The sequence below is a fragment of the Patiria miniata genome, unplaced genomic scaffold (assembly GCF_015706575.1).
Source record: "Patiria miniata isolate m_02_andy unplaced genomic scaffold, ASM1570657v1 HiC_scaffold_20, whole genome shotgun sequence".
NCBI classification, from domain to species: domain Eukaryota; kingdom Metazoa; phylum Echinodermata; class Asteroidea; order Valvatida; family Asterinidae; genus Patiria; species Patiria miniata.
Window position 1 is genome coordinate 3637323 of NW_024037059.1, and position 24339 is coordinate 3661661.

The window sequence follows — 24339 nt, forward strand, 5'->3', positions numbered from 1 at the left end:
TTATTCTGTTAATGCCGTGACGACGGTGACCCGTCGAATTTTTGCACCGCAGGACACGGCCGAGGTCAATTCTTTGATTTCTGGGTGAGGAGAAAGATGACGAAGAAGAAGAAGAAAACAACAAACTAGAAGTCGGGGTTAGGATGCTGGATCGTATAACGATATACTTCATCTCATTTTGATTGCACGAAGGCAAGGGAATTTGTGGCAGGTGGTGGCATGGCATAGGATGCATTAATGTGGTCACGTCGAAATCTCCGGGGGAAATTGTAACTGCTGGTTTTATGGCGCTCTAAAGGTGCATTGGTACGATTATGTTTTGGCCTTGCGCTCCCGTTTATACGAAAGAGTTACTTTGACGTGTCTTGATGCATTACATCATGTACTTTGCTGTACGGGTCAGGCATTGTGACATTCAGTATAAAAAAATCCTTGATTATGTCGTGGTTTATAATTACCTATAAAAATATTGAAAACTTTGTAACGAAGGTATATTTTTTTTTATATCGCCGAATTTTGTTCATTGTGAGAGGCGATACCACTTGATCCTGTTGCAAACTATGGGTGGGCGAGGACATCCGGGATTTTTTTTTTACATTTGCTTATCTAGCTCCCAGACCTATGTTCTTGAAACTCAGTGGTTTCTTGAATCTGGAGTGCTGAATGGTGACACATAGCAACCGATGAAAACTGGTGTGCAAATGAATAGATGTTTTCATGGGATGACGTCAGCCATTCCCACCTATATATATATACATTGCAGAAATAAAACTCTGGATTAAGCATCATGTATAGTGGTTATATGCGTAACAAAGAATAGCTTTGAGTACAAAAACACTCGCCACCTTTAAACCGCCCCCATCAAAACCAAACCCACAGACTATTTTTTCCGTTCCGTGCGGTCAAAACAGCTGCTATAAGAAACCCACAGTGTCCGACGGATTTCAAGCTAATCGACAAACCAGTGCAGGCCCACAAAAAAAGACACGCTAGACCGCCACTTCCCTTTTGGAACCCAAAGTTTTAGAAATAGGGTGACACGAGGGTCGGCACCTTGTAGAGCTGTCAGTGAGCGGAAGCGATCGGTGTACAATACCTTCTATTATAGCGGCTGTTATTGCACATGAACCGTGTATTATGTGCATGACATTCATTTTAGTTGGCAACAGTAACCTTTCCCACTTTATGTCTGGAATGTGACAACCTATTTTTGTTATTAAGGGGGTATCCGGGGTGCCCTTTCATGACTCGTAGATCATACCTATAGGTGTCAAATTTGAATTGGATTAACCAGTAATTTTAGAGGTCGCGCCATTTTGCAAAAAATGATTTACGGGTGACGGTTGATCGGAACCAGCCGGGGAATGATTCCATTGTCCCGATTGAACATTCAGTGCGAGATGCCCCACTGAGGTAGGCATACTTGCACGAAACTAAACTACTTTGCAAGATCAAGTTTTTGTTTCTAGTTCGTAGAAACTCTCAGATTTGGAAATCACTACATGCCGATGGAAAGACAATAATTGCAAATTATGATATAATAAATACCCACGCGTTGCCTCAGCCACTCATAATGGAACATTCAATGTATGTTCTGTTGCAATTTCATCGATATCAACAATGTGGACTCTCCTGAGACAAGTGTAGGCGTATAGAGAGAGAGGGCAGTTCTCAATGTCACATCAAAACTATAATTGATTGCTGTCACGTGCAAATATTTTTGTTTGTAATCAAATGTTGGGTTTCCCGCCCCAATCTATTCTGATGATTAGACCATGGAGCTATAAACACATGGCTCCATGATTAGACGTTCGCGTTTGCAGAGCGAGCCACGGTCGAACGTCTGACATAGCCTAACAACCATGGGCGTCGCGAGGGGGGGGGGGGGGCAAGGGGGGCACTTGCCCCCCCCCCCCCGGAAAAGCAACAAAAAAAAGAAGAAGAAGAAGAAGAAGAAGAAGAAAAGAGAAAAAAAAAGACAAGAAAAAGAGGCGCGAAGACAAAGTGGTGTACATTTAATGAGTTGGGGGGGGGGGCAAAATGTCCCTTCCCCCCTCTCAAACTGATAAATCGAGAATATGTTGAGAAATGCAAGCATTTTTGGCAAAACAATTTTTTTGCCCCCCTCTAGAAAAAATCCTGGCGACGCCCATGCTAATAACATGCAAATTGTGTGAGACCCCGCGCGCCAGCCAATCAGAGTCGACTTAAGAAACTGTGACGTCATTTCGATCAGAAATGTGGACTAAGCTGTTGAATTTGGATGCCATGTTTTTGTAATACACCAACGGGTTTAGCGAAGACCCGATAAAAGGCGCCCCCTGAGTGACTGCTCAGAATCTCGAGGTCAAGGCGCAGTCTTGTTTTGCATAATTAATCACCGAATCTGCTCGCACGTCATATACCCTTGCTGTTCAAGGGGATATTCCATAGGCTACACCATGTACATTGAAAAACTGACCTTTTCAAGAAAAGTATAATAAGTAATTCGAAAGTTGGAGTTTGTGCTAGGAATGATGGGTAGCAAAACTTCAATCTTGCAACGACATTGGAAAAAGTAGATGCTTGCAATTAAGACAGTGTTGCAATCCCAGCCATTCCTGTTTGTTTTAAGTTTCGAAATCACAATGATTTTATCAACGGAAACAACTGTTGTTTAGTAAGCCCCAACAACTCCTTTGTTTTAATGACAGAGCATTTAACTGCAGACCGAACAAAATGACTCATGTGTAATTATCAAACCAACTTATTACAGGAAATCCAGTTCTTTCAATGCACATACATGGACGTGTACAAGTTAATTGAAAAACCGCTATGAAACGGCTGTTCTCTGCTGTCGCTTGGGGCGTTAGCCTTTATTATTTTTTGGTCGGTGTCTCTAATGAGATAAACCAGTATTTTGGGTAAACACAATTATGACTGGCGGATATATAGACTGAAATAGCCGCAGGCTTCAGACGATGGCTTACCCAGTGTACGCAAGTGCTTTTTGAACCCGAGTTGATTAGTTTACGTTTGAGGTTTTGTGATTAGGCTAATTATGTTTTTATGGAATTGAACAAAGACAGAGATTATTGGAATTGAAATGCAGTTTTTATATCAAATTTGCTCCACTGATGTGACGGAGTTTGCAGAAATTGTGGGTATATAAACCTGAAATTGTCTTTAAAAAATCGGTTATTCTCAGAAAAACTGACCTGACTCGACGTTTTGGCCATTATGCCCAGACCGTCATCAGAAGAACTCAGAAGAACCTCGAGTTAAGATCTCTGATTTTTCTCAGGACCGTTTCTATTTTAAACACAGTCACTACTCCATTATATAGACGTCGCTTTGGCTGCACTCTTCACTAACCAGATTACATAAGCAAGCTTCAATTTTCGTGGTAATGGCAAGCAGTGGCAGAACACTCACGGTGCTCAAAATGTGATTGACGTATATTGTATTCACAGACCTTCAAGTAGAAAAAATTGTCACGCAACATTTTCTCTCCAACAACATTATGAGAAGAAATCGATAGGCCTTGGTATGATATCTGCGTGGCGTTGAACTGTGCCCGGAAATGCAATAATGCTTCATCGGACTTTTAACAATTCCCCTTTAGAATCGCTTGTGAAGAAATGTCATTGATGTGACGTCCTTCCATCCGTATGATAAGTTGATTTGTTATTCTTGTGTCAAGATCTTAATGGGGTTTCTCCTGGCACCTGTAGTCATGTTATTTTCAATAACATGATTACAGTGAGATATGTATGGTATCCCCAGAACATTTACCGTAGCAATGCATTATCTATAAAACTGATCAACAGAGTTTTGGGCCTTTTATATAATGAACATTTTGCGTGACAAACTTGAGCTAACCGTGGATTGCTGTACCGTATATTCTGGGGACACAGTTTGGTCCGAAGCAGTTGGTAGTCTTCCTCGTAAAGTCATGATTGAAAAGTTGTTCAAAACTACAATAATGATGTAGATATACTGCAGAGTTTTCCCCACAGTTTTGCGTAGTCCACAGTTACACAAGGTAGCAATGTAATTGTAAGCCCTTTAGGATAACGAATGTGATGTGACAAAACATTGCCAAGGTTGTGCAGCAGAAAAGATCAATCGTGACAACATTGAAAAGCACAGCGTGGAATCGTGGCATTGAAGCCACGGCAAGGCCGCTTTGCTCATGCTTCGATGAAAGAATATGAAATTAATTTCTGGGCTGCGGATAAAAAAGAAAACCACACATAAACAATATGATAAAGATTCGTGGAAACAACAATAGAAATTACGTGTGGGCCCTATTGTGATGGAATCTGATACCCCATCGGTATCGTAAATGCCACAGCGTGACTTTTATCGCAGTTGCTGGGTTATCAAAACCAGTTCCTTAGCCTTCGTGGGAAACCAAATAAAACCAACATCCTGTGTTTCACCTTGGGGAGTATTGCATTGCTTTAATGCTTCGTGTGCTTCATGCATCCTTGATAATAATAGGTAATGCATTGTTGGGAGTTTATTTATGAACCTGATTGTATTTAATTTTGAAAAAAACTCAACTGCATCGTTGTTAAAGATTTTTGATCTGATGTTAGATCATCAAGTTTGTCGGTGATCATTTTTTCCCCTTCACAATTTCCCCAAGCTGTGAAGGTAAATTGAGTGAACAACAATCACAATGTAAGCAAAAGATGACATTATCAATTGTACATTAAGCTTATAGTTTTTAATTATGTTTGTTAAGAGCCCACTGGATGTTTCTACCATTATTCTGGTAATGGCGTATTGTAATGAATGATAATACTTGATTGTTTTATACAGCGATTTGTCAAGACAAGTGCGTACATGGTACATGCGTGGGACCCAACCGGTGTAAATGCGACAGTGGCTTCACTGGAACCTCATGCGAAAGAGGTGAGTTCAAAGAAAAACGTTAACATTGTACTTGAAGACCATATTAGACCCATTTACGGATAGCCTGCAGACCGGAAATGTGCAGTGAAGGTATATGGTGCATTGTGGGAGTTTTGCGCTGAACGAAATCCCTATTCGAGAATGTAAGCTGTCCCACAATGCCTTGCAATATCACTGCACACATCTGGAGCCAATTTCACGGCGCTGCTAAGCACACAAATTTGCTTAGCTCAAAAAAGTCTGGCTTATAAAAGCAGGATACCAGCCAAAACTCCATGTGATGTATATTGCTTGTGATTAGTATTCAGATGTTGCGAGCTATAGGCCGCTAAAAATCACGTGGAGTTTTAGCCAGGCTTTTTTGTGCTAAGCAATTATTTTTTGCTTAGCAGCGCCGTGAAATTGGGCCCTATCCGTCAAAGGCTGTACCATTTGTATATTTCCATGACTGTATATAGAAACTGTTTGGTTAAGTTTCATGTCTCACCAAATGGACCGAGGCCGGACAGATGATCTGTCCTTGGGTGAGATGGGAGTGGTAGACAACCGCTGGTTTCAAGACTAATCTCGCACCGGTGCTCACTGCCTGCTGGAGCTTTTACAGGATGTGTAAATGTTTCTCCATTTTTATTCCATGTTATGTTTGGGGCCCTGGATGAACATTGTACATCTGCCTCCCAGGAAAATGCATACCACATGGGGGATGTCGTAGTCAGTCAGACTAAGTCTCATTTGCCAAGGACACCTTGAACTCTGGCCCTGCTATAATGGAAGCCGAATGTTCCATGTTATCCATTGACCTTAGCTAACATAAACCTGCATAAACATGACCTTAGCTGACAGAAACCTGCATGCATGCATAGAGAAAAATTTCGTCTTTTTTTAGTTAAATTGAATTAGAGTGTCACGCTACTAGCTGGAAATATGAACAATCCCCCCAAAAATATTATATTTGAAAAAAAAATGAATGTCTGTTGCCAGTTTTGCCATGCTATAGCTAATATAATGTTGTCATACAAATTATTGCTTGACTGATGAGGTTTTAGTTTTATGTGGCGGGCAGCCGAAATTTGAAGCATCGAATCGATTTGTAATACGCCTTCACAATTTGCAAGGAATTTGGTGGAATGATCGAGTTTCAAAAGGCTCATCAAAAACCAAATGAGCAGAGAACCGAACGTCGAAATTCGATTTTATGCAATCTGCCTTAATAAAATAAAAATTAACAAATTTCCATGAAATCCGATTGGAATGACGCACCCTAACTTATTCATAAGAAAATTTCGTTTTTGTATACGTCAGTACCGAAATGGCTACATCAATTGGCCAGTGACACGCACAGATTAATTAGAGATTGTATCTGTTTGACGGGGGGGGGGGGGGATTGGCCAGACATCCTGACTAGCATCATGTGCAAGGAGGATAAGATTATCTCACCCCCGGTCACTGACTTAGGGCTCTCCACTGACGATGGGGAAGATAGCTGCACTTCTTGCTTGGGCTGAAAAGATAATATCTTAGGTACTCGCGCAGATCGAATAAAGAGAGCATAGCGCATGCGTACCAGTATGATCGTTATTATTCTCGCGAGACTTGTTGCGGATGCAGTGCACAGACAGTAGATGGCGATGTTTAGTTAGTCTACTCACCAGACTCGGTGAAAGACACAAACCGCGCGCACTGGTTCCGCGCGCGCGTATGGCGCGCGCAAGTCGCACGCGACCAATTTGCATCTGAATGTGCACACACCCCGTAAAAGCGTCTGCTCGTGGGAGGAACGCACATGAGCGTGGACGTACGGCGGCAATGGCGCTCAGGTGTCCTTCAATATCGGGGCCCTTTGTCGTTTTCACTGTTGAGAGGGCTCTTGTGCACGGAGTCCATAGCATTTTTGCCTTAGCACTTTCCAATTCTGCATCCAACATAGTGTTAGTTTGCACATGCATTTCTATGCGCAGTCGAATGTTTTGACCGCTTGCGATAGCTCGAGGCAAAAGTTTAGGTAGGCGTACTTATTTTCCTCCGCAAAGGTTCTTTCTGGTGAAGTTCTGGGCCATTATACCACTACCACACCGTCATGTACGAACGGGAAGGTCACGGTGTTTTTCAGACATCCACGCATGGCTTCGATCACTAACAGCCGCAATTTATGTGCTGAATTTATGGGCTTGTTGGCGGGTTTATGTTTTCTCTGAATTATGTCTGTGACCCGCGACCTGAAAGGTTATTGACCCCATTTTCCCGCGCTTATAGGTGAAATAGTTCGTGAGTGTTACGCCTTTGAATGTCGGGAAAGTATACGTGTGCGTAGACTTTATTTTTAAAAAAATGGCCTACGGTTTTGGAAAATGGTTAACGGGAAATCGGAAATCTTGGAATTGATTATTTACTGCTTTGGCTAATTTGTGGAATTGCAAGTCATCGGCACAAGTTGAACAATGGTATTTTGTTAAAGGTCGTTCACCACTGATTGTCCATCTTGGATAACATATTGCATAAATTTAATGGTGAGAACTCATATCGTCTCTCAATGGGGTTTTGTGCTGATAGAAAACAAGATGGCGACGTCCATGTAACGGTTTATATTCCCGTTTGTTGAACCCAAATTGCTGACCTCGCCTCCCTGCCATTTAACGGCGTGCACGGCGCGAACTTGCGATATGAGGCTGGAGATCGAGGCCGTCTTCCTCCCGTCTTGAAAGACGTGAACTTTAAACAGTCCTCATCAAAATACCGGGCAGACTGTGCTCAAGCAGTTGACAGATGTCGTCAGGATTTGCTTATTTTCGGATCGTCGGTCGTGGGTGTTTTGTGAACCTTGGAGTTCCTGTGAGGAGATATTGGACTTCCGCTTCAGATGTTGTTTCTACAGTCTTCTGATAATCCCTTTTCGGATATGTTTGGATAAACTTTAGTAAAATTTAAATAGCAGCTTGATCCAACTTAACCCGCAATTTAAATGTCTTCTCTACATCAACACCAAGAACACAAACAATACTTGAGCAACTGCGTACAACTGATAAGACGTTGGGATGACCTAAGAGCTCAGCTCACAAGGTTCGTATTGACAAGGTAATGCCTTGAGGAAAAAAGTTGGACCTCGACTTTAAATTTTTTTTCGAAATGTCATTTGTGATAGCATCAATGAAACGAGGGACGTGATTATTGTTCTGGACAATGTGACATGTATCTACAAGCGAAGGTTAATACAATGAAAGTTTAGATACTCCCCCTCCCCCACATTTTCTTGTCAGCTTCTTCTAGGTTTGTTCTTCAAGTTCGACCGATGGTTTCGTAATTTTGCTGGTAACTCCCGCATGTGTTTTTACGATCATGTATAGCCGAAAACTAAAACTCACTTATTGACTTTTTCTAATGGAATAGTGAATTGTAACAGTTGATTTTTCCTTTCACTCGTTCCTTTAACTGGACAGATTTGGAATAAATGACGATAGAGTTTTGACGCCAAAGTCAAACACGGACTTCTTTGTCGCCTCAAACCAGAGGTGACGACTGAACCTCAAATTGGAGATCTGCGTCGCCTCGGTCTTTCAGCAGGACCCAACTAATCGTGGCCATTGAGCGATTCCCCTGCCTTCATTCGTGCGGGAAGAAACGGCCCGGCATTCCTTCCCCCAACAGCTCCCTGTAGACGAGTCCTGGAAATCACATTTCATGCTCGATGAAAACATCAGCAGCTAAAACAATAATCCCCCCTCCAATATGCCTCGTTTCACGGCACAGATTGTTCTGCTTGGACTTGGACGTCGGGACGAGGTGTGTTCACGAGTCGAGGTGTTAAAAAAACCCATGCGGCTAATGGAATTCAACTTAAATCTACAATTGAAGTGTACGGGACGTTTCGTGTTAGTGTAAGGTTGTGATAATTTCTTTTTAGTGCGTCACTAGGTAAAGTGGGAAAGTGATCACTTTGGTGAAAACTGGCTTAGGCCTATGTTGGATTTAACAAACTGGTTTTTAATTTGATGGAAGTGTCTCGACTATCTCATCCTTGTCCTCCACACATTATGATGGGTATACTTCTATATTACCGAGTACTGTATCAATTCTGCCGAAGACGAACAGAACACTCTGCTCGAAACATCGAACATCTAAATGTTTTGCTTCAACTGGAACTTGTAGCCTAATCTTTCAAAACACTGTGCAATGTGTACTGCATTAACATCTTAGTTTAATTTCCTGAGCCCCCCCCCCCATGGAAATAGGTCATGCCTCGTGGAACAACACGGATGTTTTACACGAAAGGGTGAAAGTGTTTAAAAATATATACATTGGGCAACATGCCGAAGGACGCTTAAAGTTTGCATGGCCTGCAGGGAAGGAATTTAACGGTTAATGTTTCTCTTCCTGTTTCGATATTTCTGTCTCTGCGTCAGAGAAAGGCAACTTCCGAATCTGGGCTATACTGAAGTCAGGTGCACTCAACGAATAGACCTCTCCAAGGCTAGTAATAAGTGAGCGTGCACAATCAAAGGGACTTAAGACGTAGATGGAGATCTTGTTGAGTCTTGCACGCAATGAGAGACGTTTGGGCTGCTTTGGTGGTCGCAAACACACCAGTCATTTGCAAGTATTTGCGTCATGATTAACCTTATGTGCGCATGTTTAAAATGACGCACCCAGTAGAAAGGACATGTGTGTTTGCTGCCACCAAGAGCTTCAAAAGTCTCCTATTGCGCATGTGCAAGCTGTTACCTGGGGTACCGCATCACGTGATGTCTCTTGAGGGATACCATAGGCAATTTTTAAAAGTCCCGCATGCACGCTATTTTCAGGTCTTGGCTTTTAGTTAATTATCTATATTCAAGCGTGAGCTAGTGGCCATTTTCAAACTTCGGTCCGGGTGTGGCTGCTTTGATTGGCCGAGGCTTTTAAGCCATTTCGAAGCGACGAATTGGTCAACTGGAGTCAACCGTTCTGGATGTGGCTTTGAGGTTTCGCCGCCAATTGGTTATGGGACCAACATTGAGTCGCAGCCTCAAATATACGCCGAGTGGCTTTAACTCTGTTATCCTAAGTTTGACGCTGAAGTCGAGGTTTGACAGTCATCGATGAAAACAGCACTAACCTATCCATTGATGGAGCGCTACATCTTGTCCTTGTAGTGTTTTCCATTCCCCATGGAGTGGATACAGCGAGAATGACACGGGAGTGCCTTCAAATCTGTATACGTGTTGACAGGGGGCCTGTTCCGTGGGTCTCACCCCGCACTGTCCCCGAAATGTTTCCCCGCTTAACCCCAACCCAAGTAGGTCAAGCACGATCCATCTGTTTCCAATCCGCACCTCATACCTGCCGAGTACCAGCAAACAGTCTGCCAGATTTTAAGATTTTAGATTTTTTGGCCCGTACATTGAACCTGAAGCCGTTTAATACCAAGCAGAGGCCAATTTCCGTTTCTAAGCAAGAACAGGTTACCAGCAAAAAACAATGTGAAGCGATGTATATTGCCTGATGACATGGTACTCAGCTGATCTTTACTTAGCATGTAAACTGATTATGCTAAGCGACATTTCTGGTTAGCACTTTATGAAACTTAGTGAGCCCAGGAGACACAGCTGAACACGCATTCTTGTTCCGTAGTTGTGGGGACTACACACGAGTTGTCCATGCATGGTACCATGGGACCGAAGACGCTGTGGGGACAGCAGAAAGTCCCCATACCTCGGTCCTAATTTGTCCCCAAAAAACTTCCCCATTACACGGTGACGGCCCGCCCAATAGTAGCTCCAGTCTGGTAAACCATAATTTCAAGAAGTCTTGGCGAATTGAGGTGTACTCTATTAAACGGAAACCTTCCCCCAACCACAACCAAACTGCCAAGTTCGTCGCTATTAATCGTCCATGTGTCTGCACTAATGTTCACTGTACTGTTTCATCTTTGTACGCTTTTGTCATGCAAGAAGGGTCCTAGTACTTTCTACCCAAAGCTTTCTTGGTCTTTGCACCGCACACGTCTTGCGTTTGGCGTATACATCCTCACACCTTTGCACCTCGTGTGTATTATGTATCTTTCATGAAATATCACACACTGCACCCTTATAGACATCAAGTGAGTTCACAAGTCATGCTGCGCCTCACACTTTACATCAAGAGCTGTCGTTTGAATATTAGAGTGAACGTGACTCGCAGTGGGGTTGTCGTCCGAACATACTAATTATGATTTACTCTGACACTTCAAGGAAAAAGCTTACTCAGTGGCGTTGACTTTAATCTCCTATCCGTGCCCAGCCTGGAAAGACGTTTTTGTTTCAGCGCTAGCCCTTGCGATTCATCCTTGAACCAACTGACCGCACGCGTGGCATTGGTTCGACGTGCCGAACTCAATTATCTCAGACTTTTGGTTTTACAGGGCGTTTCAATTTGAAATTGACATATTTGGGTTGAAACAGGACTTATGTCTCGTTTTATTTGTGGCAAAGTGTTGAATGAATGGCAAAAAGTTGCATGGCGCGCATAGGTGACATTTATTCAATTTAAGGCACGGTAGCTTTTGATTATTTCAAGATATCTCTAATTATTTCAAGATGTAATTATTTTAAGATATCTTTAAAACATTTTGACATTTTAAAAGCCTTTGGATGATGGTTTCGAGATCTTGAAATCCATTTCGAGATATCTCAAAATCCATTTCGAAATATCTCGAAATCTATTTTAAGATATCTCGAAATACATTTCAAGATATCTCGAAATACATTTCAAGATAATCTCTAAATAGTTTCGAGATATCTCAAAATCGATTTGGAGATTTCTCAAAATCGTTTCCAGATATCTTGAAATAATCAAAGGCTATCGTTTTAACTTGAATAAATGTCACTTATGCGCGCCATAAAGTTGAGTCAGAAGAAGGTACGGAGTAACTTGTACTTTGTAGCATTTCCTCATCATTTTGGAATTGTCCAACTTCAAAAAATAGAAAGGAGCAAACGTATACGTACTGCTGATGGGAGTGATGTGTCTCCAATGTCCAACAATATAACACTGCCGTTTGAGTGAATCGAGGTGGCTGTTAGTAAATTGATGCAAATGTTATTGCTGCAAAGTGGTGACGCTTCCCTTTCCTTTGTCATCAGGTCTTAGCAATAAATTGTCAGGATTTTTGGGCAGTACACGCGCAAAACTACCATTTTGATCGTCTTGGATAATAATAATAATGTGTGGTGCTTATTAGCACTTTATACCAGTGGTCCCAAAGTGCTTCACAATTACTATCCCTGTTCATCAGGCCATGAGACCAGTTTTGTTTGCAGCAGCTGGAGATCAGCGCATTCTGGTCTCTACCCTCACAATCACAGGTACCCGGTTATACTGGTTGACGGTGACCGTGACGTCTTGCCAGTCTGTCAAGTATTGAAGATCGGGTACAGTTGGTTAATCACTCATCCGCCCCCAGAGAAAAGGGCAGTTTTATGTTCATTTGGGCAAATGAGCTAATAAAACAGCTGAATTGGATAACTGGCTGATTGTGCCTTCCCACCCCCATGCATCAAATTAACCGTCACGCAACCAGTCAAATTCATCAGTCCGTTTTGGCGTCGCCGGGCACTCCGTACTTCCAGGGGACTTTGGTATCCGGACAATCCGGTAGCTCTCACGACCCTTGAGATTTGCATCTGCAATGTCCCCAACAGTATAGGAACATTGAGCTGCTTCAGCTGTTGCATATACCAATAATAAAGTAAAGTAAAACTGCAGCCTGGGTGTCTCCTTTTAATCCGGATCGTTAACCTTCAAATTTCCCAGGTTAACATTTTGACCCTTGCAGTGAATTCTGCCGTCAACAGGTCACACTTCGCGTCTGTCAGTTCGCACTCGAGCTGAACTGCGAGATGATTGAGGCCTGCTTTGTGTAATTGGTTCCTGTTTTACATCCGGGGATGAGCTGACCTAAAAATGACCTCAAGGTGTGAAAAGCTTCTTTTCCCCCATTGAGAAAAATGCTTATTAAAATCACATACAAATCATTATTTATACCTAGCAAAACTTCTGCATTATCATGGCAAAACTGAAATTATAAAAGAACTAGATTTTAAGATTAAATATCCGAGTTGTGGAGAGCTCCTAGCTTGTTACTCCTTTGGGGAAATGCTAAAATTAAAATCCCATAATTAAAAATCATGATGTGTATACCAACTACAAGCAAAATGTGTGTATTATCCATGCGAACCTTGTAAAAACAAGTGCGAGTGCACAATAAGCTCTGGCGAAAAATGTGACGCCGATGGCACATAATTATGGAACACCACACTTTTGGTCAATTTTCATGTCCTCCTTCTAGATACCGTCCAACCACTACACAAAATACCACCTGACTATAACATTACTGCACATGTCTTACCTCCGTTTACAAAATTTATTAAACAACTTTACGAATTGCCACAAACAATGCTGAGAGTGCATTTACAGACGATGGCATGGCATTTGCTCAATTTTGGAGAAATATTTTTGGTCAATTTTCGGGGACCAACCGACCGACACCCAAGTCACTTGTAGAAGCACCTGTCAGAGCTTAAAACCGAAAGGAATACTTTAATCAAAACTCAAAAATGAAGCACAATATCTCTCTGAACACTGTACAGCAAAAGCAATGACGTTAGGCATGCTTTTCAAAAAAAGCGATGACGCACATCTTTTAACGAAGCACCTGTCAGAGTGGATTTCTGCCCATTGTACCTATGAGCGCATGAGCTTTGATCTTGCTGAATGTCTTCCATGTATGCAGTCAGCTGGGAGCAACTGCTTCGCGACGTTCATTGATGTCTTCCGTTGCTACTGCACTCACTGCATCTGCTTCCCACAGGATGTTGCGAGTTCTTGTCATTGCCAAGTCGGGTTAATCCTAACGGTGACAAGTTCTAGCAAATGACAAGTTGACTGTGTGGTTTTACTTCTTGAGTTCACTTGCATGCTGCAAAGGGGATGTAGCCCGGTGCAAATCCAAATCCATGGTTTGCTCTGACTCTGTCTGCATCATATCAAAGGATTTGAGAAATATGGGTGATGGTACCCCGCTTTCGCTGTTCTCGTCCGATCGGTATATAATTATGCAGAGTCAATTTGATCTCTGAGCCAGTGATTTACACTTGACAGAATTGACTTACGTTTAACAACCCCCTCAGGGCTTTTGGGGGGTCAAATACCAAATACCACAGAATACTAAACATGTGTTGTGCACAATTGTATGGAAAGAAATGCATACTACATGTACATGTTATACTACTCAGTAGTATTTTGTTTTGAGGTTATAGGGTTAATAGTTCACATGGTTGGCAGAAACGATTTAACATCTTAGTAGTTTCTTATTTCCTGGATTTTCCTGATATAGGTGGACACATGTGGTTGTAAATAAGGAAGTTTAAAATTCCACATAACATTTACAATCGCGTGCAAGATATATCCAAGAAGCTGCCAGTGCTAATACATACGCCCTTGCAATGCTCGCGTGACACCCTGCCTATATCTGGGCCGACCCTTTTCATTAGCAGCACTTCCTGCCATGTCGGTTAAAGAATGTTCTCATCAGCTCTTGAAAATGTCTCCATGTGAATCCCCACGTTGACTAACGTCCGTATAGGCTTTACCTTGTTCACTTGTGTTCAGACATGCACTATTTATGTGGATAGTATACATAGCATGCATACGTCACCCTCGAACATTCATGTTGTGCACCGTAATCCGGCAGCCTTGAAGTTATTATTGGTTCCTGCCATGCGTGCGCGTGATGTGGCACGCGCGCGCTCGTTGCTCCTTCATCAACAAATCAACGAACGGTGTTGCCTAAATGCGCGCGCCTCGGCTTTGAGGACAGGTGCAAGCACGTGCAACGTACGGAGCGTGGTATGGGCTTTATTCACGAGTCGGCCATATTAAATTGAAAGAGCGAGGTAAAATCTTCATTTTTGGAACTTGCGAAGATAAATGAAAGCAATGACATAAAGTTAATTACAAATTAATACCAGTCTGCTCTGATGAATTGTTTAAAATTTGTGATTAAACATACCCTAATTAAACCACCTTAAATTAAAATTGAAAGTGAGGCTAGAATGTATAAATAGTCTGGCACCATCCCATTCAACAGTTAACAATTTATGCAATACATTCAGGGCACACGACCAAAATGGCTTCCTCGAGAATAAGGTCTATACCGGCCATCTCGATCCGTCCTTTTTTTAACTTAAAAATTGAACCCCTTTTGTTTTGCCGAAGTTTGCAAAAGTTTCATTTCAACCATTTTTCCCAAATATGTTTTTTCCTGCAAAACGCACATTAACGCTAACACTGTCTTCGAAAAGAAAAGACAAGAATATTAATTTTTCTGTGGGTAATGAGTTCACACTGTAACCATGGTATTTTTATATTTAAAACAATCTCAGAACTATTTATGTGGCTTAGTAAAAAGATAGGTCTATATGCCTCAACATTTGCTCAGTATTCTAAATTAACTTTTGACAAAAATGTATTGCGTTACCCCTGTATCCATCCTGGAGGATTTGGCCACAATTGCGCCAATTTTTATAAAGCCTAAAAGACTCTCAAAACTCTCAAAACTATCCGGTTTTAACCGTGCCAGCAAGAGTGTATTTAGTCAACCGGCGCCAGTACTCGCTTTGGGAATCCTTTTTACCGGTGCCGGACTTCGCGACCTCTACATCTTGCATCCGCAAGATGGCCCAATATCCTCCCCCTAGTTGAGTTTATAGTTCAAACTGCTCCAGCTTTATACACACACCAAAAAAAATACTGCGTTGGGGATCATTGTAAGCTGTTTGCGCTTCCAGATTCAGTCCCGTGTGGCTCATGCAACTGTTTTCAAAGCTAGGTGGCGTCCTTCGTATGATCGATTCTACTTGAAAACTTACTGCTCATATTCATTACTACACCTTAATTTACTCCTCTTTATAAAGTTACACTATAAATGTCGGTTTGATGTACATTTTTGAGCCTTCGGAAATGGTGTCACGTCACTGGTCAACACACATGTTTGCGAATGATGAATTGTGCATGACCCAGCGGAATTTCAAACTTCATGGTACTTGGTGTTCAATCTTATATCGTAACGTCAGTAAATTATCTTTTGGAAATTTTAGGATGTGAACCTGTAGATGTCTTATATTTACACCGATGTTTCTTGAAACAGCATCGGAATACTAGTAACACTACTGTCTGATAATGGTATTCGGGATATCATAAACCATTGATGAATAGCCGAGGTATTATCAGTCAAGCACGATCGAAAGTGCGTATTATGTATACAGACTAAAAAAGAACTCCCGATTTCAAACCAAGTTTCATATCAGTCCATGTATCAATCCAATGTGAATTCCGTGCGAGAGCCAACGGTACTTGAATGCCTTGATAACATGGCAGACAGACCCGCCCCTCCCTGTACAACAAATACCATCCCACCGACACCATGTCCACCGTGCCCAATACTTCACCCAAGAATCTATCAGCGTTCATCAGCGAGTCTGAAGTATGTCAGCCGGGGCTAGAAATATTGCCATCCGGAGGATAGTACCCTCTTATTGATGCACTCGGGACAACGAGGAATTCCCCCAATGCGACATTTTTCAATTCTTGCTGACGTCTGAATCCGGTCTGCTAAAAAATTACTGAGAAATAATATCGCATCGTGGAACGGAACCGCAGACCGGTGTTTACACGACACGGCCCAAATATGGATGAAATATTACGGACGTTTATCCTACAGCAAAACCGGAATAATGGCTCATTAAAATAAGTAACATAGTCTAAAATTAGCTCAGGGTTATTCTGAACCTTTATTGAGTTTAGGATGTTTAGTCCCTAAAGGCTTAATATCCTCTTGCATTGATAATGATGACGAGGCGTTATGAGATCGGGATGAGTGTTACGAATCGCCTCGACCCGGTTCCTTCGCTTTTGTCCCGGGCATAATTGACAGAAGCATGCAACAGTTGCATCCGAGTACTGGGGTGTCGAAGACATGACTACATGTATAGTCATCATTCAAATTTTAACACATGATGATATGATCTAGTACTCCCTCCCCAAGTCATGTGAAAGGGGGTGTTATTTTTTTAAGGTCCATTTTCTCTAAAAGGAGCTAGTGTCGCTTTTTAAAGGTCCTTTTTTTTTACTCTAAACTGCCAAATTTGGGACACTGTGTTAGTATTGCAGCTTAATTCAGGGCATCAGATTGCAATAATTATTGTGGCCAAAACTCAGTGATGGCGCACGTGTTTTCAGTAAAACAAAAATCTTGAATTTTAGCTCTGCCTTGAAACGAATGATCTTCATTAACTCTTAACAGAAATAAATCTACCCTCAATATGCCTGCCTTGACTAGTAAAAAGCTAACTTTTTTGATGGGAAATAACAAAATTCGCGAGAATTCGCACAAGTTCCTAACTTCCTACGTCATCGCCATATACACACCTGCAACGTATTCAGAGCAGTATTGACACAAAGATTGGATTTTGGACAGCGTATGGATCTCTGAGGTCAGTGCCCAATTTCAGCCAAAAACAATAATCCTGTCCAAAAAAACATCGGGGAACCAGTCAAGAGCAGTACACATGGCCTGCCTATTTTTTAAAACTGGTAACCTGTTTTGCTAAGCAACTATTTTCTGTACGTATGGACAAATTCTGTGCTGTTTAAAAGCAGCTCAATAAAATTAGCCCCCTGATCCGGATAAGCGGACTGGCTTATAGGCGCGGCTGAAAGTGCTTAAACACTGTCCACGTACAGAATCCAATAATAAACTCCGTACTCTTGTACACTGGTTGATGCCCCCAGTATATCCATGTGGCCTCCAATCCAGTTCATCTCTCATCCTCGCCGTAATCCGTCGTTGATTGCGGGGCGTGTCATTGGAGACATTCCGTGTCCCCTGAGGCCGCACGGACGGCTGAGGCAGGAGGTTACCTTGGTCGGCAATTACTCATCATGGCGTAATCGTTATGGAAACATCTTCAAATGACCTAAACCTGTTGGCATTAGCTAGACATACCAAGGAATTTTCAACGAGTGAAGACAAACCCCTCACGACTGTTGTTCCATCATGAAGATCATACTTTTCAAAACATAGAAGATCATAATTGAGCATCATGGCAATAGGGACGACTGTCGGGAGATTTGAGTATAATCTTGTCTCGTTATTTAGGTATAATCATTGCGGAAATTGTACCCTTGGGAGCCATTCCTATAGACTTGTACAAAAAAACTCTTAACTTTAATAACATCTTGACCCTAAACTGAACCACCCTCGCCAAACTTTGTAAATTTGTGTTTTGTATCACAATGAATCGATTTACACGATTTGCGACATTAAAATATAGAAACATATCCTGGAAACAATAGGGGACATCAAAATGTTTCCTTGTCCACCTTGTACCTAAACTACAATTTGTTTTAGCAAAACATGTCACTCCGATGTGCCAATTGCGAGAATAATGTGATATCAAAGTTATTAAACTAGCTGGTTATCGAGCGTCTGGACAACCAGATTTACCAACCAGATTACTTACTTAGTAAACAAGTTGGTAAACAATAAACTAGTTTCGGTAGCACAGGTAACCCTTAAGTGATCCGGACTTTTTTGAAGGAAAATGTGTTGAGCTGTAAAAAAAAAAAAGGATATTTTTTGCTTGTTACTGCAACGAATACAAGACGTAAACCGAAAATGACATTTAAAGCACACTGACTTTTCTTGTTAATTGCAGGATATAATCTCCGGGGTTAGAGTCGTTTGACTCCGTTACTCGCAATTAAAGCAGAACAATGTGATATCAAAATTATACCGATATTGAGCTTGTAGATACCGATCTGTTAAACCAACCAGATGACTAACTTATAGTAAACAAGTTGGTAAACTTTAAACTAGTTTCGGTAGCACATATATAAAAAGGTAACCCTTGGGCGATCCGGACTTTAATTTTGAAGAAAAATGTGTTGAGCTTAATCAAATTAAAGAGGGCGCCAGAAAAAAAGTGTTTCTGTATAGCTAGTTTACGGCAACGAGTACAAGACATAAACCGAAAATGACATTTAAAGTACACGTGCTTGCCGTGTTGCAGGATATAATATTTCTTCGGGGTAAGACTTCGTTTCTAGCAATTAAAGCAGGTCCAACCCCTTTTCTACGACTACAAACCAATTTTAATTAAACTCGTAATGTAGCTCTTAATTTTGGCATGGCAGGTACAGCCTACTACGGGGCAGGTACAGGATATTTTGAACCGAGACAGAATATTATCCGTTTAACCCAGGGCAGTGTTTTGATTGTTCCTGTCATTCTTTTATTTTTCTATCATGTTTCTGGTGGAAGTATTTTGTTTCGATCCGGGGAGTCATGAATGGGAAAGTACTCGGTGATAGATGGCCTGGAAGCGGCACCGGAAGGTATTCTGTGAATGGCACGCGACCGGCGACCCATTAATATAGCTTTGCCCTTGGGCCTATGCGATCCCTGGACGTTTATTTATCAATGCATTTCATATTTTTAAGGGACTTCTGAAATAAAACATAACAATTCCGCAATATGATATTGAAGCGGACCGGCACGAAACCCCGTCAAAATATTCGGAAATATTTGACAAGTAAAACCTGGGATGCGGCTGAACTCATCGCACCGATCCAGTTCTGGCATCCAAGACGCATACGAGAAGCCATCGAGATCCGCAAGCACAACACAGTTCCCGGCAAGACATCGGGTTTCACCTCAACGACATCTGGCTCCCACTACTTCAGACTGATGGGTCTCCTATAGGTCCTCAGCTATACCTTAGACTGATGTGTCTCCTATACCCTAGGTCCTTCTTTTACTGAGACTGCTACCGTACTGTTCCACTTCATTGGGCACACCAAGCTTGCTCTGGGGCATTTGTGGACTTTCCCCATTTGCACCCCGTAAATCGGTTGGAATACGATGAAGCCGATATCAACAAATTTGGCTTTCAGGCCCTACCTGATTCCATGGATTATGCTTAAACTGCAAAAAAAAAACACCGGGTAAAACACTGTTGGGCAATGTTATTTGCCCTAAAATGGTATGAATTTGCCTTGTTCGGACACAATTGACCAAGTGTTGGGAAGAAGTTTCCCAAGAGTGTAGGCGCAGTGTTGACCAACATTGGGCACATATCAACTCATTTGCTCAACTCTTTAAAGATTAATTCAGGGTTTACTTCTCATAAAACTTCTCATAATCTCTCTTCTCCCTGTGGGTTTCTTCTAGCTACAGTATACTTTTGCAATTTTAAGATATCGTATCACTATACCAGAAAGAACTAAAATATAATTTTCGTGTTTTCGTCTTCTCTCCACAGACTTGAACGAGTGCAGCACGCGGCCATGCTCCCACCGGTGCATGAACACACCCGGTAGCTTCCGCTGCTACTGCGAGCACGGCTATCTTCTGCTGGAAGACGGTACCTCTTGCAGCCGTAAGTAAAGTTTCAGAATTTGTTACGGCTTCCTGTCTGGTTTCGGCCTCATTCTCTTTACAGACTCATGTAGAAACCTTTTGGGCCATGACCACGAGGCAATTTTAGACAGGCAGCTTGTTCTGAGCACTCTCCAATAAGACTCGAAACTATAAGGCAAATGTTGATTCCATTTATAATGTTTTAAGGAATTTCCATAAACTGTTGGGAAAAATGTAATGTGTTTATCGCGAGGGTTCCTTTAGTTTATTGTCTTTTTGGTTGCCTCCAAGTTACCTATTACTTACCTGTGTTTTTCCCTTACTCGGAGTAAATTAATAGAAGCTGTCACCTTTGACCTCCTTTCAGAGGACTTGTTGTGCAAAATACTATACGAACACATCCTTAATTTTGTTTGCGTAAGACAAATTAACGGAACCTATATATTGGTGACCTAATTAGACTAGAATGTAAAATGGGAGGAAGAATTACATCACTTATCAGCAATCGATATCTTTTTTAATCAGTTCACTTTTTTGCTATCCGGAGGAACCACAGTGCGTGATGTCGCATTGTTATGTGCGTGATTAAGTCCGGGATATCAATGCACTTTTCGTCTACTGTAGATAGCAGATATGGAATGTTTCTTTGTGGGTTTTTTTTCCGGGCAGCCACGGATACCGGTAATTGGATTGATCCGCAAAGACTGCACTTTGACAGTAGCTTACCTATTCTCCCCTCTTGTTTATAAATGGGAAAAGGAAAGTTCTGATTATTTCAGTTAATCGAGTCTTTCATCGGTGTGCTCTGACTACGAGCAGACAATTTCCCCCTTTTTACGGGAAAGGAGCTTGCAGTTTGGTTCAATCAATACCACAATTTTATGCACAGCAAGCCCAGTCAACACATTCTCCGCTGCAAAAATACATTCTCACGCAATTGAAAATAACTTAAATAACATTGCTGCCTTATTTACAAGTATGAATGCTGGCTAAAAGCTTTTGACGTCTTCACTTTGGGTGCAAAATTAGAAATACTAAATCGCATGAAATTATGTTTAATGCTTTTATATGTAGAACGCTTTTATGTCAGCCATGTGGAATGTAATTTTCATTTAATATATTTGTTTTGTTAAAACGATATTAAGTAGTCAGAGCAATTTTTTGTAAAATTATTTTAGATGAAAAATAAAGTAGACACAAGGAAGGTTTCAATTAATGAAAGTTAACAATAATTATCCATTCGTCCAGGTGAGAAACATTTCTCTGTTTTGAAACCTTCAAGACACCGACACATTTCGCCCAGGCATGTGTGTCCCCGGCCCCCGGCGCTTACATAAATATAATTTTAATGACTCTGAAGGCCGAAAACAGGAAGTGTCCGTTTAATCACGGCGGGCCGCCAGTCCAGATATACCCCGGCCCAGCGATAATTGCTGACTCGCCGGCCGGGCTATAATAGCTAGACGTTCAATGTTGCTTCCAATCAGTAAAATCACTCCATTTTTGTTACTGATGTATTAATTGTTGCACTTGTGGATAAAATGCCATGGAAATCCGTTCATGCAAACCAGAGATCTAACACATTATAAAAGGTTGTGGTTTTTCACCCATACCAATGGGATGGAATTTACACAGTTAACTTTATTTAGGGCCTGATGCACTGATGTCACTAAACTGTGTAAATCCCATTGGAATGAGTGGAAAAAAACCAAAGTCTTTTATAATCTGTTAGATCTCTGGTTTGCATGAACGGATTTCCATGGCATTTTCACTGATTATACACAAAAGTATGTTAATATTATGCTCTATCGAGATGAAATACTCATGTTAGGTAGTTTTTGAAAAGATGAAGGATGTCTGCTTGCACAACTGTATTGAGATAACTGTAGGCCTAACGAGATGGTTTCGTAAGGAATTCATCATGTACCACATTCAACCAATTCTTAAACAAACGAAAAAAGAGGGGAAAACAAGCAAATTTTCCTAACACATACCTCCATTGCATTGTACACCTAAAATAAGAATTGCCACGCTGTTGTTCAGGTGCTTATAGTGTGACGGATCTAAACCAAGAGAGATACAAATCTTATCAATATCGGCGCTCTGTGTCTATAGGGGGCGCCATGCCGAGCCATTGATCGTGAGCCAGTTCACATAGGCACGGCGAGGGCGCTTTGTAATTTTGACACTAAAAAAAAATTGGCCGTAAGTGAACTCCTTGATATGTGTCTTACCGTCTTCAGAATGAAGGCCTAAGTTGTATATCCCCACTCCCGATTGTGCCGATCGATTGAGCGTTTTAAGTATTTTTTAATAAATTATATCTGTTTTCTTCTTGGCAGGTGACGATCGTTGTTCTGCAACCAGATGCGCATTCGGCTGCATCCAGTACCAGGATGGTTTCACATGCTTCTGCCCAGATGGTCTTGCCCTCCTGCCGAATGGCCTCGGATGCACAGGTAAAATATAGACTGGAGGTATTAGCGTATTGGTCTAAAGCCAAAGGGTGCACCACACCAATTCAAGACCCATCGTAAACAGTGTAAAATCAACAAAGTTCAGGGCTAAATAACATGCGAGCCGACATCACTGGGGTTTCTCAAACAAAAATTAAATTATTGTCTTGTCCTTCATCTCTCCATTTATTCTCAATTTTTGGTTGGTTAGCCAATTACATTTTTAGTTCACACCAAAACAAAATCCCCTCCCGAAAAGTAAATAGTTCCCAAGCCTGCATGCATCCATTTTACAAGTGGCATCTTTCCACTTTCTCAGGCAAACAGGACCCATTTTTTCAACCGTAATTTTATCAAGTCTGCCCTCAGATGGAAGCCCAAAAACCAGGGAGTTGATCCTCGGCTACATTTACACAATCCCACCGTTTTTTAAGCCAAACGGTCGCCTTTTTCAAAAACAGTTGTGGGTGCACTTTTCATGCTTATAAGCTCGTGTAGAAATTCTCAAGTCAATTTATGTGTGCACCCGGTAGAGCTAAAGTCGCGTGCACGCACATTCGTTTGATCCACTGATATCAGAGGTCTGCGGGGACAACGATGCGCTGGCAGGTCTTCTGGCTCTATATCCAAATGAGATAGTGATGCAGACAAGCTTGTACTTTTCTTTGAATCCGAAGGGTATTAACTGCGACATTTGTTTTGATAAAGGGTAAAACTAAAGGGTTTTCCACAAAAACGTTTCTGCTGACCCGATGTCACGGCGTGCATGACATCGGGTCGCCAGAACCGTTTTGGTTGGAGGTATTTACATCCTCGCAAAACCGGTATTGAGTTTCGTTGCTTACGGAGTTGAGAGACAATCCCAACTTCCCAAATGGCAGGAAACAAAATCCCCTAATCGGGCCCACCTGATTACAGTCAAGTCTTCAACTTTTGCGTAATACGGAAACCAGTCCACCCCGTGTCAAAGTTCATGTCGTTTGTAGGTCAACAGATGACAGCGGAAATGGGAGGATTTAGGTGCTTTTCTGTTGGGACTTAGACGGCCCCAGACAGACAAGGGAATTGCGCTTACCTTGAGGAGGTTTTCAAGAATAGACTGGGATGTTGTTTCCTGCTATGGGCCTGCCTATTCAGTGGGGATGGACGCAATAATTGGCCGTATCTAGACGTCCATATTATGCATGGTTTCACTGTAAACAGTCAATTTTGTGTCATCAAGACATCAATGGTAGTCCTTTCAACACCTGTAATTATGAACAGTGCCAAATTTAAGTCTATCGTCTGCCATTGAATTAAACAAGAAATAAGAATAGTTCAGTTTGAAAAATGGTTTCAGTTCAGTTTGAAAAATTAACTTCCACTTTAAAAGAAAGAGGGGAAAAAGAGGGTAAGAAAGACTACAATCTTGAAGCTGAATTCCTGACAGCTGTTCGGTGCAGGCGTGCATCAGTGTTTTGTAGTCTCCCCACGGAGGCCGGTGACATACAGATTGCCTCGATTGGAAATGCCAATTTTCACCGAAAATAGCTGGCATCCGCAAAGTAATAC

General features: G+C 41.7%; 1 protein-coding gene across 1 annotated transcript in view; it reads left to right on the forward strand.

Moving 5' to 3' along the window:
• Nucleotides 1-24339, forward strand: part of LOC119727448 — a 57111-nt gene that overhangs the window by 15396 nt on the left and 17376 nt on the right. The window contains exons 3-5 of the mRNA XM_038199329.1: nt 4810-4902; nt 20235-20351; nt 22675-22791. Coding sequence (XP_038055257.1) covers nt 4810-4902; nt 20235-20351; nt 22675-22791 — 327 coding nt within the window. The remainder of the gene's footprint in view (nt 1-4809; nt 4903-20234; nt 20352-22674; nt 22792-24339) is intronic.